General features: G+C 32.1%; 1 protein-coding gene across 1 annotated transcript; it reads left to right on the top strand.

Moving 5' to 3' along the window:
- Positions 1–1,710: 1,710 nt before the first annotated feature.
- Positions 1,711–18,197, top strand: LOC132948580 (synapsin). The gene is made up of 10 exons (XM_061019108.1): positions 1,711–1,869; positions 1,980–2,101; positions 5,705–6,036; positions 10,063–10,147; positions 13,409–13,697; positions 15,030–15,134; positions 15,206–15,411; positions 15,478–15,742; positions 16,407–16,497; positions 16,645–18,197. Exons 3-10 carry the CDS (start codon positions 5,754–5,756, stop codon positions 16,836–16,838), a joined length of 1,518 nt encoding a protein of 505 aa, XP_060875091.1. The 5' UTR covers positions 1,711–1,869; positions 1,980–2,101; positions 5,705–5,753; the 3' UTR covers positions 16,839–18,197.
- Positions 18,198–21,184: the final 2,987 nt, after the last annotated feature.

The following is a 21,184-nucleotide window of genomic DNA, read 5'->3' as shown; positions in this document are numbered from 1 at the left end:
TTGAAACCGAAATCATAAAATTTTAAAAGGGGTATACAAAATCGAAACCGAAACCGAAATTATTTCAATCGGTTTCAAGCCCTGCCTATAAGTAACAACTAACCATGTATGAATGAAGATTCAAATTTTATCCTACTTTTTACAATACGTTAGACATTTAAACAATTTGTATAATTGTATCTATTAAAATATTGTGTCAAGAAATATTTATTTAATTTAAAAATATTGTATGTCAATGCAAAGTAGTCAATACATCGTAATGATTAAAGAAAATAAATACCTGTTTAATGCGTTTTTAATTCTAATCATACTATAAATTATGCATGATCCGAATAAACATATTTATGTTTTGCCTAAGTTAACCTCAGGGTAAAATTATAATAATATGTATCTTTTATATATGTATGTGACAATCACGACAAAATGGCATCATCGCAAGATCGCAGGTGAGGTAGACAAAAAATTCTTTAGTGTGTATATCCTGAAACCCACGAGAATAATATAACGTAAAACAGTGTTTTCGAGACAACTCCTCGCCCAAAGGTCCTTATTTTGCCAGGCGCAGAGTCCGCCGTGGAGCTTATAAATCTTAATACTAATCATACGCCATTCAAGGTGCGTATTGTTTTACCTTAGGTAATAATCACTAATCTGGGCAAAATCATAAGAAATAATAGAAATTTTTAAATTATATTTTTTTATACCTATTGTTTATTACCATTGATTATAAATATTATAGTATTATAGTACTATAGTATTTATAATCAATGCTATTACCTACATATACGGCTATACGTTAATAGAAGAAACATATCTACTATTTTTCATTTGTCTTCAATATTGTATTATGCAGTAGGTACCTATTTTTTTTTCTAAAAATGTAAAAACGAAAAACACAATATTTATATCTTATAATATTTAACCAGATATCAACAAAAACTTGAAGTTAGTGACCCGATTTTTTCAGATCACATTCAAATTAGTGTCATCATTTCGCGTTCCATCCAAAAAGTTTTCAACAACTTTTTTATAGTTTGCAGAATTATAACATAACTCGTTATGAAGTTATGCCAACTCGAACACATTATACTGTTATAATATGTCACAGGACTTTGTCCAATTGGTTCGGTGTCATTATTTTGCACCGATTTCGGCACGATTCGCAACGATGACAAAACAGTTTTCCAAACATTTTTCTTTGTTCTCAGTCAACTGCAGAATGCGAACTTCAGCTTAGCGTCCCGGTTCGTTACAAAAAGATCGGCGCGCCGTATAATGTATACATAAGTATAGTTGTGGGCGTGTGTGTTTGGAGAGATAGAGAGATCGAGGGTCGCCGTCGTCTCACTCCGGTTTTACTTTTTATTTTTCCGTCTTATATAATATATATATATACATATAACATATATATACACATGTAGGTCATTTAAGCGCGAAATCGGGACCCCTCCAGCGCCGCTTTTGGTTTTCCGCCAGCGGGGCACACGCACCCGCCCCTCGTCTTATATAATAGTGGCCATTCGATTTCCCCGCGGCTGTATGGATTTTCCCGAAGTCACCCTCTGCACGCCGTCCCGGGGACCGCGTACCGTACGCACTGTGTAACGTGCACGCACTACGCGCTCACTGTTTCGCCCGTTTTCCATTAATCGTTCGGGAAACCGCCACCAGGGGTTAACGGTCGTGCGGCGGGCACGTCGCGTCTGTCGGTGGAGCTATCGATCGGCCACCGCCGCCGACAGAGTGAAAAACGCGTGTAAGTGCAGTCGACGCCTATTTACGTACGAGAGTTTTGCACGTCCGAAATTTTCCCCTATACCCAAAACAAAAAAACAAAACAAAACTAAATACCATTAAATATAAAACAAGGTAAAGAATAGATGTGTAAGAGTATATATAGTAAAATTTAATTTAATCGTAATTAATATTGTTGTTGTTATTATTATTTTTGCTTACCGAAAAATCCCTTTCAATTTCAGTCTGTTTACGAGAGCGCACTTAGCTCTCATTCATACAAACCCGTGTTCAAATAATCAGTCAAAATTCCATTCTCAACGTTCAAACAGTCTTTCACCACCAATGTCAATTATTTGAAACGAAGGTAATTTTTAGCAAATATCGCATTGTAACTTTTAAACTGTAGTTATGATAGCATATTACTTATTAGTCGTTGGTTATATCTATATGAGGCTTGTGTAGTTTTTTTTTCATATAATTACAAAACATTTTGTATTTTTAGTTGACTTAGTGCTGTAAAAAAGCCACATAACTCTGTAAATTGAAATAAAAAAATAAAAACGTATTCACAGTCATTTAACAGTGGTACGATGTTTATATATTTTTATATATTTTCTAGAATATAGTTTTTTTTAATGGTTTTCCGAATTGAATTGTGTTCGAAATCGTACTCATTACTTATGATATTTTAATAAAAACGATAAGACGTATACCTACTGTACGACATATGTATTTGAGTATTGGGTATGACTTTTTGGTTTATAATAATTTCGGTATGTAGTCGATATATTATACGTACCTACAACTAACGTATAATATATAAAAGTTAATAATCTCATAATTAATAAATAAATTAATAATATTAACGTGATACAATTTTAAAACATAGAAGTATAATAGTATACGAATACACGAAATAATCACATCTCAAACCAGATATGTACGAGAAATAATGTTTTCTAAATAATTATTTCAAGACAATAATGTATGTATGTACTATGTACATATTATTATCGTATTGTTCACGTTTTCACATCAATGCGCACATGCCATCGTTTTTGTATTTGTTTTAATTTTTTTGTTTTTCTAACGGTTGGTCGACACCCAAAGGTTGGTTCAGATATCCAACAAAGGGTACATTGTTTGTGTAATACTTAATATACGAATCCAACGAAGTACGATCATTATCGTTTTCGCCTTGGTTACCTGCTGCCATTGTTCCAATAATTATTAAACGTAGTCTCGAAATTAAAACCATTAAAAACAGAACCTAACTACATGCAAATTATTGTACCGTCGCTTGCGAAATTAATTTACTTATATAGTCTATTAGTACCTATATCTATAATAACGGGTGGATGTAATGGTCTTAAGATTTAAACACGTTTTAGGAATTACCTCGGGAATTACTTACCACTGCATCTGTAATTAGTCCATGTATCGGTCAAACAAAGATTAATATAAACATTATAAACTAAGCCCTAAAGCGTTTCGTAAATCTGGCACGGGCGAGTCGCCTGTGGTTTTCGTTTACAATTTGTCCCACCCATCCCCTTCATAAACCGTCTATATTGATATAGAGCATAATTTCTCGGCGTGAAAAAAATAAACTTTTCGTACCCATATTACCCAATGAGAAGGAAAGATAATTTATTTATTTGTTTGTAAAATAATTTCGTTAAATGTGTGTGATGAACCTACGCGTTGCTGTTAGAGTTATCCATAAAACAAAATTAGTTTTTTAATTGTTAGGATTTTATTCTCATAGTTTCAAACGCGTTTCAATTATAATATAAATTAAATATTATTGTATTATATTATATAATATCGATTTTTGTAAAATTAAAGGCACCAGTTCATTGTACATAATGTTTAATTTTTCTTAGTGAAGTTTCCAAACATTAACAAAGTATTTGGTAATTGTATTTTGTATTTTAATGTTTTTGTGAGTTGCGATTTAATTATTTTTAAATTTTAAGTGAATATTATAATCATATGGTATTTTCGTTATTTAAGTATTTCAATTTTATAAATAGTTCGTTATAATAATATAATATAATATAATATTCAATGTTAATAAATTTCTTAAATTATTGTATCTATATACAACATTAATTATTCCTTAAGTCAATAAAATACACTTATTACCAGTAAAAGTGAAGTCAGTTTTTCATAATTATAATAATATAATAATAGAAAAAAAGGTTAATATACGTGTATAGAATATTTTTGTCAAAACGTTCAAGTATTCAGAACATTTAGAGTTATGCAAATAACTTATCATAAACGTGTATTTGAAATTCGAACGAACGGTGAGCAATGAAAATATAATATTTATTAACGCGTAAATATCAAACGAAGCCGTACAACGTGATACGAATTGGTGTTAAACTTATACCGTATAATTTATAGTGTAACATTCATAAATAACTTTTGAGCATGATAATGGCATGGGAGTTACCGAAACGTCACTAATTCACTACTAATTAATGTCAGCACTCAAGTATAAAAACGCATAGTAAATTCTGAGACGAAAAAAAAAACCGATTTAATAAAACAATATAAATCACCCGTTTACGTTACACATCCAATGTTTGGTCGCCTATTTATATGTATACATTTCACGACAGATTTGGAGATTAAACAGGAAATAATTGATTTATTGGTCCTATATAAATTAAACTTAAACATAAAAATAATATTGCAGGATCTCGGTGCTTAAATTCCAGATTTCATAATCCGCAATAACGAGGCACAACACGATACGTTGATGAGTAATGACTAATATCTGGTAATTAATTACGCGTGCTAAATATTATTGTACAAGCGCTTTTGACTTTTTCAGATTTTCAGACGACGTTTTTATGTAGTCCGTATACAGCCATAAATCATTATACTACACACATCGTGAGTTTAGAAGTTTCCTTCCTCTGAGAAAAATACCACCCCTGCGCTGCCACAGCATTATATAATATTTATTTATTCATAATATATACATATATGAGTTGTTCCAATTCAAATATGTGTACAGCATGCGATGAAAATATGTTATGGTTAAAATATGCCACTTGTAAAACATTGATTGATGCAAAGGGGGATTTCCTAGGTTTTCTCCGACAAAACTCGTACTACCCACGACCGACAACCCACGTACCTATATAATATTATGTATGTAGGTTATCGGTAAATATAATATTTATCCCGTAAATAATGTCAAATTAAATAAAATGAATGAACGAAAATCTGCTAAATGATGAATTCGTAAAATATATAATATTATTTTTCTGTACAGTTATTATAAAAACAGATATGGTTAGCTGATTATAATATAGTGGAAGATCGATAAAATTTATTTTACGATCAAACCGTTTTTGTAACCGTCCGAAGTTAAACGAACAAAAATATTTCTATAGATTTTTTTTCCTCACACTCGGATTTATTTTATCTCTATAGTTATCTTTGATAATATTGTATAGATTGCAGTGATTCTCAACCAGAGGGTTCTCGACTCTCCCCCTCCTTAATGGTCAACGGCTATCGATATTTCCATTTTAGACATTTCCAAGACAAAATTTTATTATTTGCTTTTAATTATATTAATTGTGTTGTGATAAAATAGCAATAGGTTCCTACTACGAATGTTATAGTACCACTCAAATATTAAATATTATTGTTATGATAAATACTTCAAAGTTAATTGAATATATCACATTTTGACATGGCTCATGTGAAAAAGTAAGCTCTATTAAAAAGAAAATTTGATTTTAGAAATTTCAGAAATTTCTCAAATAATTAAATTTCTGAAATTGTACAATATCGCAATTGCCAGCAGTTTATTTAGGATCACCGGCGCACATAAACTTTTGTGCGCGTTCATTGAAAAAAAAAAATGTGATTTCCGCGAGAAAAGACCGCGGGCAACGTCGCGAAAAAGTTGTGTACACACGTCTCTGCTCTTGGGTTGCAGGTTCTCTTCGGGAGACCTATCCTCGGAAGCGGACGATGCCGACCCGTCGATGGCCCCCACCGACAGGCCACCGGCGGCGCCTGGGACGCAGTCGCAACAGCGCGCCCAGCAGCGGCAGTACGCGTCCAAACCGTCTCGTTCGCAGGCCGCCACGCCGGCGTCCGAAGCGGCTGACATGCGACTGGAGTTCCAGCAACAGCAGCAGCCGGGCAACCGGACCATCAGCGCGCCGACCAGCCCGGCCAAGACGAGAGACTCGATACTGCAGCGCGTCCAATCACTGACGGACGCGGCCAAGGAGAAGGCCAGCTCGATAAGCAACGACATCAAGTGTGAGTATGCATCGCGGTCGTCCGTGGCAGTCCGCACGCGTATGATGACGACAATAGTTTATGTACCTATGTCAAGCATATGTCTCGTTGACTCGAGTTATCATGAAAGGATGATGCTGGGGGGAGGGGGGGTTGAGTATAAATTAAATCAAGTTTTTTTTACAGTTTTCGTAAAATAATAAATTTGTTAGGGATAAAAAGACAATACATGGGGAGGGGGTTAAACACCTAAGCCCCCTGGGTACGCCACTGATCGTATAGTAACGTAAATGGAAAATTTCCTAAAGAATTTTCGTATAAAAGTATTTTAGAAATAGTTTTTATTTACGTGACTTTAATTTTGATCAAAGGGCAACGCTGTGATTATTATAATATCTAATCTAATTTTACTAGACCAATGTCCAATGACCAATACCAATAAATAGATTAAAAATTTATTTTTTTAAAAAAAAATGTAATTTCTATATGACATACATTTCAGAAATTTCTCAATAATTAAATTCATGAAATTTTACATCACTAATATCTGGTAATATTACTTATCGGGCCGGGTTATGGGTGTGGCATTTATACATATTTTTCACCGTAGACAATTTTTATGTCCATGTCTAATTGTTATTACCTACTTATTAATAATATGGCTAACCGACACGCAATATTCTATGTACTTATATAGTATAATATATTCATGGTTTATCCCAGCATTTCAAAAGTACGCTTTTCTCTTTCAAATTGTGATTTGACGATTTAGTAGAATATATATCAAATTGTCACTGCGTGTAATATTGTTTATCTGTGGGGACCTAAAATGTGAATTTCCCCAATATTTTATTTTATCTAAGCAGATAAATAAATTTGTATTTATTTAATTAGCATAACACAATTAATTTAAATAACAAACAATGATTTTCATGTCACAGATTCAGTGGTCAGATTTATAAAATATTTGTTTGAGTATATATTATATTTATAAAATAAAATAAAATGTAACTGTCATGTCGTAGTACAAATTGCTGAATAGCATATCTACAAGCACAAAAAATTTGAATAAAATATGCATAATCGTATCATAAATATTGGATGAGAATATGTTTTTTTTGTCAAACAAAGTTTCGCAAATATTTTTTAAAATTGAAGAATTATTGCATACTTTAGTAATTTTAATGTATTTTTTTAATTTTTTTTTTCGTTCGTATATATTGTCTGTAATTTAGCTACAATGTAATAACTTAGCGTTAATTACTTTTTATAAAGTTATATTAATTATACGAAAACGTCGAAAACTATGTCTTTGCTGCACTACCGTCGCGACGCGTCGTCTGCATATCTAATCGGTTGGCATCTGAAATAATATTAGTTGCTACCTCTATAGGTGGTATCCTTAATATTTTGATCTTAACATATTTTATCCTAAACATAACCTAACTCACTATAAGGTAGAAATACCTCATAAATTAATTGTTATACTGTGGAATCGCGTTCTCGCGATCATTGCTGGACACTGATACTAGAGGTGTTTGTAAAATAATAATGAATTACGAACATACCTAGTCGTGTATGGCTTATAATACCTATACGGATAGACAAGGGTACATTTTATACGGATACATTTTGACCCTTGTCCAGACGGTGAAGACAAAATAAATACTCTACCACTGGAAAACGAATAGGATTAATTACTACGACGTATTATTGTCAAGCGTTCGACTAATAATTAATTATCATAATTTAAGTTGAAAACTAATACTATAATACTTAAAAGCGTATTATTGCATTTCGCTTTGTTCCTGACATATCAATATCCCATTGTATATCGAGCGCCATTTAGTTTTAAGAACGTTGTATCGAAATAGTTCCATATTTAATCCGCAATAAATAATAACTTCCTTCGTCCGTTTTGTTTACCTATAGGTATTATTGGGATTATCGATAACGTTTGTGAACATTACGTAACGTTAGTGAACATCTCCTTGCAATATTATTGTGCTGCGAGAAAAACCAAATAATAATACTATATTGTATTCCAGACAGTAATATTATATTAAAGTACCTAACGCTTTTGTGTGTCGAATCCATGTCAAAAATCGGCATTCAATTTTTTTGAGGCTGTGCACATGGAAGCTATAATCACTTATAATACATTTTAAAACACCTTACCTGTCCAACTATACACAAGAACATTTTCGAATTACTTTCAAGTGCTTTCAATTCTTTATTCAATCCGTATTATCATATTCCGTGCATACCTATCGATTTACACGGCCTACCCGATGTACATTGCTTACAAACAACGTAGATATATACATTGTATTTAAATGATTGTTGGTAAAACGTTTTTATTTTTTATTTTCATTCAATTTGTTTCAATGCTGTTTACTTATAATAAATCAGTAACATATCGTTTTTATGATTCGATATTAATATGTAGATTCTTGTTTCTATATAATGTATGAATAAATTATAAGTTCTAGAAAGTTTACGAAAGAAAGTTTCAGTCGTGAATTTTCTCAACATTATATATATACACTGGTTTCTGCAGATAACAACGGTCGTTAATTCTAATTAAAAATAGTCATATAATTTGATAATAACTGTAATACATTATCATTATTTAATACACCCATTTGTATGGATGTATTTCCCCTTTTTGACGATAACGATTTTAACAAAATAATAAACTGTATGTGAATATATAATAAATTATAATTGAAAACAATTAATTAAACTATAATAAATTATTTAAAAAACCACGAACTCCGCATATTTTTCTAAAATATCCTATCTGTTACGTTTTAACACAAATTGATCAATTTTTAAATAAAACCATATTGATAGGAATACGAGTTTTAAACACATAAATTAGTATTGTTTCTTTATACCGTCCAATGAGGTAACTTTGATTTCGTGGGATAACTTAAATTTATTTTTACTTTTTTACTTTTTTCATAAAATGGGGTTACTTTGGTATCACATTGAATATAGGTATCAAAGTTGCCCATTACATTGTGTAACTTTGATAGCATATTAAAAAGATTAATATCTCAAAAGATAACACCAGCAATTTAAAATTTAAAACGTTAAAATATTGATCATAACTAATATTTAATTTTGAGAGTTTTATCGTTAATACTACAGAAGTTATCCATAAAATAAAAAGTAAACTTGTCATAAAACAGTAAAAAGTTATCAAAGTTACCCCATTTTACGGTACTTTCAATGATTATACATACTACATAGTATTTAGTATCCATTTATAGTCAGTGGTATTATGAATAAAAAATATACCCTAAACCCTAAACCCCACCCCAAAAATCAGTTTCACTTTATTCCCCTCGGATACAGCTCGTGGGTATAAAAAAAAAACAATGAGGCCAGATAAGAATCTAATACACGAAAAATGCGTTGTTTTGGCATTATTGTCATGTTTATATTATAATAATATAATGTCATGTAAATATGATAGTAAATATGCGTATAATCTAGTGGTACGATGGTCACAATAAAGGGTTTAAGCCACGCGTCCATAAATAATTTATTGTTATTTAAAACCAGATTTGCGTGGACAAGTGGAGACCACTATAGTCACTAGGTCTACAATAGTCCTGTTTGTAATACAAAATTTTCATCATAAAAAACAGAAATCATTGATTGTGCAGTTTCGTATTTATTTGTTCGATATCGCTTTATACGGCCAAGTTAATATTGTTGTAAAGTCCATTATATTAATGTTTTTAAAACTCTAATAACATTTTTGCGCACAATAAATAATAAATAATATTATAAGTTAAAAGTTTTAACGGCGAAAAATCTGATTCTTATCTACCAATATTATAGCCTTCTGGGACGTATCGTGTACGAACAAGTTTATATATTTAATTTCGTATAAGTACACCATTATACCAATAATGGTACCCGACCGTTGGTCCACTTATGAGTAATTTCGATTTATAAATATTAATACGTAATAACATTATCGTTTATGTTTTGTTCTAAACATGTACCTACCCGCCTACCGTATGGAAACAGACGCGGCAGCAACACGAAGACAGCAAAGAGTGAGCAAAGACCGTTTGTTGACGTTGCTCGTGGTGGACGACGAGAACTTCGAATGGTGAGGCGTTTGTTTTAATGATAAGATTGTGAACCTAATCTAACCTAACTTAACCTAACCTTTTTTTTTTTACATGGTATTGGTCCACTGAGGGTGGCACTGGCGTCAGTCATTTCACCCCTCAGTGACCATCGTTTATTGAAAACAATTACACAAACATTGATCACTCACAGGGATAGTCCCCCTGCTTGTGACCTTACAAATTAATATAATACATATTACGAGGAGCTCTATCCCCTCAATTTTTGCTTTCAGCGTACATTAAGACTTAACTACATTGACCGGTAATCCTTTACGCCTTCTCTCTTCGTTCTCCTTCTTGTAAGCACATGATGGATGTAGTTGGATATTGCATTCCATTTGTCCTTTGAATGGAATTCAAATTCGATTTTAATCCATCGGAATCCTGGTTCCTCTCTGCCCAGGTCATGTATCGATAGGTTGCTTACCAGCTCTATTGATGCCCATTTGTCGGTGTCGCTATAGCAGTCGGTCCCGTTTCATTTAAACGGTTGCTTCCCGAGTAGTGTCCCGCTTCTTCCCCGATGTCCAGGCAGGCCGTGCATCTCGGGTTGGCTGTGCAGTCTACAGCTTTGTGTCCCTTTTCTGTGCAGAGGCTGCACGTGTTTCTTCTGTCTGGTCCCCTACAGGAATGTTTTGTGTGGCCGAAACATAGGCATCTGTAGCATTTCGTGGCCTTAATCTTCTGTCTTACCTTTGCCTTTACCCAGCCTACCTCTACCTTGCCTGCTGTCACGATATGATTCGCGTCAGACGTTCTTAAGGTTGCTGTCGCTCTCTTCATGCCACCGAGTCTCCTCCTGAGGCTCCTGACCTTGACGCTCGTATCTTCATCTGCTAGTTTTGCGGCCGATCTTAGAGCGTCCAGTACTTTGGTTTCCGTAGTAATCCCGTCTATTCCGAGGATCTCTATTTCCGAGAACTGAATAAGTTCTCTGACTTTGGCTTTTTCACCCAACGTTTGTTGGAGGGCTGCTCCCAGTTCTTTCCTCTTGTCATTATCTTTCGTTAACTGGATTAGGAGTTCTCCTCCTCTGCTTTCCCTAATGCTTTTCACGGCGACGCCTATGGTTCGTATGGTGTAAGGTTGACTTCTTTCCTTATGGTAAATAGAATGCTTTCGCTTGACTCTCCGTCGCTCGGCTTGATTGCAATTGAGTCTGGCATAGCTTGTCTTGTTCGCTTGGCCTTATTGTTGCTCTTGTTGGTATTCCGTGACCCTGGTTTTCAGGAAGCTTTGTGCGAATTGTCTCTATTGTTTTCTCATCGCTGCTCCTCTTATCTGTAGCATGGTTGGTAGGTTTCCCTTTCCCTTTTGTTTTAACCACATCGTTCCAAGTTTCTTTTCTTCGTGGGTTTTCGTCCATGTCCCACCAGCAGGGAGTTGATGTGGATGCCTCGACTGTCTCCTTTGGGGGGATTTGGTTCTCCTTAGTTTCTTCTTCTTTCTGAGTTAGCACCATGTGTCTTGTTAACAGTGGAAGAGATTTGAGAGCTCTGATGGTTTCATATCTACTTGTCTCTACTCTTTTAGACAAATTATAGATATCCTCTATGCACGTTTTTATCTTTTCGCTTCTCTTCAGTATCTGTGTGGCTTTTAGGTTCGAGATTTCGTTTATAAGCAGTGTGATACCACTGTCCTGTGTTTTGAAGCGTTTGATAAGGTTATCCATGGCCGAGTATAGGTTGTTGGATTCTATGATGGTCTCTTGGTTCCCAGCTGTTTTGACAACATTCGCGGGTTGACTTCCGCTCACCGATTGACCAGTTGGCGATTCTGTGATCCTTCTTTATCAGTATTTCTAATTTCTAGATTTCCGTTATTTTCTCCGTTTATAAACGACCCCCCCCCCCCAAAAAAAAAAAAATCCGTGGGGCCCTTGGTCAGGGGTAAAATGCCGGCATTTTGATCCATTTTTGATTTTTAAGGCAAATTCTAGCCTGCGTTGTAGCCCTACTGCCAGGGGGAATTTACAGTTACCATCTGGGGGATTTACAGTTACCATCTGGGTCCGTTTGCTGTAGGTAGCAGGTGTACCGGTCCTGCCGGCCCCAACGTATTGAGTCTGGGCCGGCTTTGGTTTGCAGTTTCCTTCTGGGTCCGTTTGCTGCTGCTAGCAGGTGGACCAGACTTACCGACCCCAACCGATGAAGGTCAGGACCGGCGCTTGGGTGGAACCTCTTGGCATGAGCCTTAGCCCGTGAGCCCCCCCCCCCCCCCCCCACCACCACGACAAGGTGGGTCCTGTCGGGGGGAACCTAACCTAACCTAACCTAACCTAACCTAACCTAATCTAACCTAAGATTGTGGTCAAAGGAGCTCAAAATAAGTACTGCAATACCCTTGATTCATATTATATAGCTCTCATATTTATATATATATATGGCTTAAACAGTACCTATACGCCTTTCAGCCTTTGTGAGGGGGGAGCGGTGAGTTCAACTCCTGTACACTTTTTTTTTATAATTATATTTATAGTATAGTATACGTTTTAGTTTGGTGTCTTATTTTCACATATATCTATAATCTATATACATACCTATCTAAGTGCCTACAATTAAATTAATTTTGAATTTAAATCATAAAAAAATATTACATTTATGGACTATGGTGTATAAATGTATAATAATATACAATATACATATATTATGCTTAAAGTGTTTATGTAGATACAACTTATAAATACTAACAGTATGCCTTATACCTTTTAGTATGAAAAAACAAATTAAAAACTAAACTTTTTTTAATTACAAATTTTATTTATTCTATTTATTAACTTTTGTAAAATTAATAAAAAAAAATGTAATTTTGAACTCCACAACCGAAAAAATAATATATTATCGTATTATATTTGCATACAATTGCTGTAAGATTTATTAGATCTATTATGGTACATTAGTACTACGTTGGCATATTATGGACCAATTTAAACGAGCAGACAAATAGGTAGGTCAAAAAAGTATCTAATAATATTTATAATATTAATAAATATCATTATTCAGTGTTAATTTTATTATTGCAAAACTAATTTAAAAAACCATCGTAAAGACAAAAATCATATGAAAAACACCAAAATAAATCGATAATATTTGTATATAACCATCATGAATTAAGTGGTGGGATGGAAAATGTAAATTATAAAAAGTAGAGGGACGCCATCTCACCTTTCCAACTCCCCTTCCCCAACCACTCAAACACTGTTTACCCATACGACGTTTATTGTGGTTTTGGCGCAGGTCTAGATACTTCCGGGGCAAACGGTTCTTTGGCGACTTCGAGATACACGTCGAACAGGCGGACATCAAAGACCTGACGGTAACCGCGAGCGCGGAAAGAGGATGCACTGTCAGCATGGCAGTGCTCTCGCCTTCCGGTTCCAGGGTGGTCCGTTCGTTCAGACCGGATTTCTTCCTGTGCCGACAGAGCGTCAGAGACGCCAGTAAGGATTACCGTAACGTCTTGTTGGGACTGAACATCGGTGGCGTGCCCAGCATCAATTCGTTACATTCGTTGTACAACTTTCAGGTGCGAAAACCCTTGCCGACTCATCACGTCATTTTTTTTTTTTATAAAGTTTTCCCAACGAAGTCATTAGACTTATTGTTGTGACAGTATTTTGTTTTTTTATACAAAAATATTATAAAATAACGTTATAATTTTTATTTTTAAATTTTTTTAAATTATTATTTTCGAGTGAGAAGTTCTAACTGAAAATGTCATGAGGACGTCCACACTTGAGTCGAAGGAGTGTAAGCTTGTCACTTAGTTTGAAATATCGCGTACTTTTTACATGATTAAGTTGGTCAAAACTGTTCATTCAGAGATTTTGTATGTGGTTTTAACTGTGAAAAGCTTGAAGCCTGTGTGAAGGGTTTCTCACGACGTCATAAATTATAAGCAGGACTGCGGAAGTGCCAAAATAATGAATTTGCATGTTTATTTTGATAATTGTTACCTAAAATTAGTAAAATTAGTTCGATGATCAAATAGTGCTAAATGAACCATAGTGTGTAATTAACTTATAATTATATTTAACTTATTCTTCATAGATATTTTATAATTTTTTAAACTTTAAACCATCAAGATTGACGAATTGTTTGTTTGCTTATAAAAGTTGTAGTTTTTATTAATTATTTTGTATTTAAATAAAAATGTATTAAAAAATATATTTAATAACTATTATTCATCAATATTATTATTATTTTACAATAAATCGCGTATTTTTGCGTAATTTCAAAGCATTATATTATGCATTTTTTTTTAGTCAACAAATTCATGCTAACATACCTAAGTCGTTAAGATTTACAGTGTTGATTATAAGTATCTATGACTTAAGTTAGATTATCGATAAATCTAGAAAACTCGTTGGAAACAAGAAACTATTTACTATTTTAGCTCTCGAAATTAAATCGTTTAAAAGATGTCTAATCGTATATTATGTATTATTTATTCATGCACTGAAATGGGCATTTAGACTATTAAGGTGATATATTTTTATTTTGACTAAACCTAAGTAATTTTTACTATTGTTTTATCATTATAAATCATCGATTTATATTAGCATTCATATTATTAACTATCACTTTTTATGTTTTTAAATTATTTGGCTAGGTATATAAAATAAAAAATGTACCTATCATTTGATGCAGAAACAGTATTTTTGTAATATTTGGTAGCTAATTTCAATTATTTCTAAAAAGAGTAACATCATAGTAAATAGTAACATAAGAGTACATAAGAGTACATCATAATACTTTAATATGTTTTAAACTATTATCATAATAATTATGAAGTGTTTACTGTTTAGGCACATTCTGAATGTCTATTTCCACATTAACAAATCACTTACGTTTTCAGGATAAACCGTGGGTGTACGGGCAATTGGTACAACTTCAAAAAAAGTTGGGCAAGGAAAATTTTCCGTTGATTGAACAGACTTTCTACCCGAGCTCCGGCGAAATGGTAAAAGAAATTATACATTTTGATATAGCGGCGACATTGGATAAATAATGGTTCATATCTTTGCGTTTCAGTCGGTGGCCACTCAATTGCCAGTGGTCCTCAAAGTTGGACACGCTCATGGAGGCGTCGGCAAAATCAAAGTCGAAAATAATTCTGACTTCCAGGACATGACATCAATTGTATCTGTTGCTTCGACGTACTGCACCACCGAACCATTTGTCGATAGCAAATACGATCTTCATCTAACTAAAATCGGACCTCATTACAGAGCGTTGATGTAAATATAAACGCATTTAGCTCGTACAGCACCGATTCGCTAATTCGTTAAGGAATTACTTTTCAGGCGTAAAAGCGTCTCAGGCAATTGGAAATCGTGTGTGGGTTCGGCGATGTTGGAAGAAACAGAAGTTCTAGAAAGATACAAATTTTGGCTGGACGCTGTGGCAGAACTTTTTGGTGGTCTGGATATCTTGTCATTGGAGGTAGTTGTTTCCAAAGACGGAATAGAGCAAATCATTGGGGTCAACGACTCTGCATTATCCTTGCTGGGAAATCAGCAAGAAGAAGACAGGAAACATATTTTTGATTTGATCATGGAACGATTAGAAGTATGTAAACTTTTACTTTAGTTCAATAATAGTATAATACATTCATCTAGGAATATTAAATTTAAGACACTCAGAGGACGCCACACTAACATTAAGTGTTGTCTCCGCATTAAAAATATACATTATAGAAAATTTGCATTCAGTAGAAACAATTTGGGTTATAACATATTAGTAATATATGATATGTTAGTTGTTTTTTTTTTTTTTTTAAACATTACAATTTTAAATTGCTCATAGCACCCTTATAAAATATATGAGATCCTAGATAATATTCTTACCTTTAAATTTGATAGTAGGTCAATTCATTCTAATATCATATATAACAACACTAAATTGGTTTTACCGAAAGAAAATGTGCTGTTGTATGTTTGCTTGCAGGTGTACCACTCGGTACCGGGTACTAAATATAATATTTACCACGTTTAAAAATGGTCACGTATTTTTTTACATAATTGTTATGTAAAATTGTTGTAATTTAAGTGAATTAATTAATTGAACGATAAAATAATAATAACATATTAAATATGTCATTGAAAAATTATTTTACCGACCAATCTATCATCCAACTCAAAACTAACATGCTGATCGATTCCTCATTGAATTTCTATTACGTTTCGTTAAACTATGAACGATTTTAATAAATAAAAAATATGTATTGCACTAGACACAAGTATTGGCAAATATGAGTCTTCAAGCAGTTAGCCAACCACAAGAAGAAGAACCACCAGCCATTCCGGCGAGACGAGATTCTTTGGGTAAGACGAGCTGGCGAACATATAACGATGTTTATTCAAAATAGCTTTTAAAAATATAGCTCATATTATTATAATGGCCATTTATAATCTACTAAATATAATATAATAGGTAGGTGTGCATAATAGTATACAATTTGAAATTCGCAGTTTCAGAGAGCAGCGTGACCAGCAGCCACCAATCTAGCCAACCGGTGAAAGCGAACCTAAGTCGTCAAGGTTCCATCGTTTCAGCTGCGGCTCCAGTTCCGGTGCAGCAAAACAAAGCAGGGCAGCTGGACGACACCGAAGACACGATGAAAAATCTGAGGAAAACTTTCGCTGGAATTTTCGGCGAAATGTAAATGCGAACTCGCCGAAACGACAAAACTGGAATACCGACGAAAAAAGATATTGGAGAAAACATACTTTAACATAAAACTATTGTGTGTTTGCACCACGTATTATTTATGCCTTTTGACATTAACAAGCTAAACTGTTGATTTAATGGAACGAAAAAAAAAAAAAACTAGAATAGTAAATTTAAACGGTTTGGCCAAAAATCGTACGCACTAGATGTTTATTATACGAAAAAATGCGACGGGATCAACAATTTAGTCCACCGAATACATTATTATTTCAATATTATTCGAGTTACATAGACAAAACCTGTTAAGTTTTTATTGTTTAATTGTAATCACTTGGCTTTTGCTAATATTATTTGTTTTAGAAAAAAAATGTTTTCCCGCCTTTCTATAAATTTGATTGTTCTTGAATTACGTTATCATTAAACCTAATAATATAACCTTATTAATACTCACTCTATATTATCTATTATGTACATATATTATTATATTATAATATATGCTATAAAGAAATTACATTTTAAAACGGTCATAATCATGGTTAAACTCAATATTGTGTGATCGATTAAAGCAATATAATTTAATATATTATATTAATATTAAACGTAATAGAATAGACATAAAAATACATAACAATATTATCAAATTAATAATATAATCATACTATTATACAACATTTCTCTTGGCTTTACATATTATTATAATAATATATTTTTAATTCTTTCCTATATTAAACATAGAAAAAATAATAAGTAAAGGTTTACCACCCTTAGAACGTGTTTGACTTATTTTTATTAGTTAGTAAGTTTTAATTGACACCAAACGAACGAAACAACAATAATTTTAACTTTATAATCATAATAATATATTTTAATGATAGGCATTTTATACCAATAATTTGCCAACATTACACACGACGTGTGTATTATATTATACAAACACATTGATTTATGGAACAAATAAACCTAAGTAGACTATTTTTTTTTTAAATAGTTATTTGATACAATATTTTATGATAATAATTACTTTATTGGTTAATTATTATTATTACTTTTTGTTAATTAATTAAATTCGATTTTTTACGAATCTTAATTATTGATTCTTTATAAAGTTATTGGAAAATTAAAGAAAAATATTATTGTAGTAAGTCAAACTTTGTTTTTTTAAACTGACGTCAACGACCTCATGTTTTATCCTGCATTTGTCCATATTCAATAGCATCATTGCAATTAAAAATATACTTTGGAGGAATACACATTGCTAATGAAATATTGTATGAATTCTAAACCAATATTTTGTAACATAAATATAATTATACTCCTGTAAAATTTTTGGAAAATAAATCATTTTTATTTCTTATTTAATTTAATATTTTATAAAATTGTTCTGAATTAGAAACATTATCAAACAATGGTATTTACAGGTCTTAAAAGTATAGAACTTTGTAATGTGCATTATAACATAATTAACTGATTATCATAATAGATTAATTACTATATAAAATATTTAGGTAGCAAAAACGTCAATTGTTTTTATTTGTGTGATGTCTGCAAAATTGTTTTATATCGTGTAAGTAGTCACTTAAGTAAAAGAACGTTCTGTTTTTAACATGTCTATTATTGTTCATAGACCAATATCATTAAAATATTATACACGCCTGAATTATTTTTAATTAAACATTTAGTTTTTGAATTTTTAAAAACTAAAAAAATATTCAATAAAATTAAACAAACCATGCCGAATAAGCCACGAGGAAAATTAATAAGAGTAGAAATTAATTGTTTATGCATTAGGTACCCCAAAATCTTGGGCTGAATTATTCACACAAAAATGATTGATGCGGTCATCTAAATCGAATATATTTTTCAATTTGTTATAAAACTTACGATCATAATATTGGTCTCGAGAGGAATTTATTATACTTTCGAATACTAGAAAAGATTTTTTTATCATTTTAAATACATAGTTCTATCGCATTACAGATATCTATAAATACGTTATAAATGTCCGATAGATGATATCATCAAAAAATTGCTTGTAACACTCAGCTAAATCTTCAATAACCGTATTAACGAAATTTTTCAACATCGTGCTATGATATTTAAATTATCAAGAACATTATACATTATACCTATCTACTTATAGAGCTTGTAATAGTTACGTATTTATACCTACTGTAAAATAATATGTTTCATAATTTAAACATGTAGTTAACTAGTTTTACGGAATAAACTCTGCAATAACCTAGGCTTACGTGAAATAATGAACTATTTATGGTTTAAAAAAAAAAAACTATTGAGTCCCGAATGATAATGGCAATATTATATAGGTACATAGGAAGCTTTGTTTATCATTGTTTATATACAATACATTTTCAATATTTTTTTTTGTATTGACATACAAATATATGTAATATGTATCATCGTGTTGATATTATATGAATTTGTGTACAGCCTGTGTAAAAGTAGGGATAGGTATACCGTATACGTGTGTGGATGAACCATAGACATGATTTCCACGTAGATATCTAAATAATAATTGATGGGTACCGACTTATAACGAACAGTTTCGCTTAGGCTATAATAAAATATGCTTACTTCAATAGCTGTGTTGATTAAGTTTAAAAAATAATTAAATAATATAAAATACAAACCTCTATGTCGTATAATTACAGAAGATAATATTATAACCAACAGGGATACACGAGCCCAAAACGTGCAGAGCACCAAACAACCATATTATAAATCCATAAGTCCATTTCTTCAAAAATCAATTAAGTATAAATCTCTTGTAATTTATAAGACCTCCATTCTGCAGAGCTTGTGGAACACAAATTAGAGTCCACGCCATATTAGGTATTATAATTTATAATCTTTTGGACTCGCATAATGTAAGCCTTTCTGTTATCCGTTACTCTCAGACTTGTCCCTGTACCCTACCAGTACAATAATGTAATACAATATTGTACCATGTCGGTACAATAATATAATACAATATAATATTAAAACTGTGCACTTGATTTTTTTGGAAAATTTTCAAATGTATCCTGGGTAATAACAGGTGCTTTCGTTAAAATTAAAATGCAAATAAACTCCAACAAGCGATTACTCGTCTTAAATGTACTTCAAAGAAACATACAAATACATTTTTAATACTTTATTATATGAATAGTTTAAGAGTAATATAATATTTTAATATCTGTTTGTTTTGTAAACTATACCTACCTACATATTTCGCAATAGATTTATAACGAATTTAGTTGAAGTGCAATAATTTATTATTATTATGCAGATACCATAATAAATATAAAGACAGTGATTTGGATGTTTGTCAGTGCTATACTATATTGCTTTAAATTAGAAATAGCTGTACTTGGAAAATTATTTTGATCCAATTTTTCTGATGAAATGTAAAAAAGTTTATTTTTTGTTTACATGCTTAGTTATGGAACTATAATCAGAAATGCACAGTTTGTGATTGACCAAAAAAAAAAACCAATATTTTTGATACTGTCAAAATATTTAAGTACATTTAATATTGAGTAACCAAAAATACAATAGGTAGGTCTTCAAAAACAAATACTAGGGTAATAACTAATATACCAAAATCCCCTAGTAAATTATTAATTTTCAAATAAAATGCGATACTCATTTTTATACTTGAAGTGTTTTAAAGATACAACAAAAGATTCACACACATCATCATTGTAGTATTATTAAATGAATAAAACGCTCCCCTCAAAATAAAATAAATCGTTAAAGACACATAGGTACATTTACAAAATTTTTTACTCAGAAATTTTGAACCATTAAAATTTTACACTAGATGTTGAAAACGTATTTCCGCTTAAAACATTCCTATACGTAGTGTACCAACTCAGCTATAATATATTAAATGTTTGGTCTAGTGTGACAGATGTGGTATTTGCAAAAGAATCCCAAAATATTTCCGAGTTACTAAAAAAAAAACACAACAAATGTCAAGAACATTAATCTCTAGACTCGAGTAGTCTAGTTTGTTTATAATATTTGAATTTCCAAAAGGACTAACATCGGACGTGCACATTGAGTTTACTTTTAATTCGCATCTACTAATGGTTGAAGACCACTGAACTAAAGGGAAGCGTCTATTTTATAATTCCTTATAATAACTGACATTTTAAAACGATGTATCTTATACCCCAATTAACACAAATCCTAACCATCCATAAGAACCTTGGAAATATTCTAAATTCAAAACCTCGATTTTATCGAATTGAGTAACACCGAACATCTGAATTTACCAAAATCCAAATTAAATTTGTTTGATATATTCTCTCAAGTTATAATCCTAATACCTATTATATA

The sequence above is a fragment of the Metopolophium dirhodum genome, chromosome 7 (genome assembly GCF_019925205.1).
Source record: "Metopolophium dirhodum isolate CAU chromosome 7, ASM1992520v1, whole genome shotgun sequence".
NCBI lineage: Eukaryota > Metazoa > Arthropoda > Insecta > Hemiptera > Aphididae > Metopolophium > Metopolophium dirhodum.
Note: the sequence above shows the minus strand (reverse complement) of the source record. Positions and strands in the feature narration are given on the sequence as shown.

Excerpts from the sequence above, each read along its gene's own strand:
- LOC132948580 (XM_061019108.1), top strand. The coding sequence starts at position 5,754 with ATGGCCCCCACCGACAGGCCACCGGCGGCGCCTGGGACGCAGTCGCAA. Across the intron at positions 6,037-10,062 it reads GATAAGCAACGACATCAAGT|ACGCGGCAGCAACACGAAGA; the intron begins GTGAGTATGCAT and ends GTATGGAAACAG. Across the intron at positions 10,148-13,408 it reads GACGACGAGAACTTCGAATG|GTCTAGATACTTCCGGGGCA; the intron begins GTGAGGCGTTTG and ends GTTTTGGCGCAG.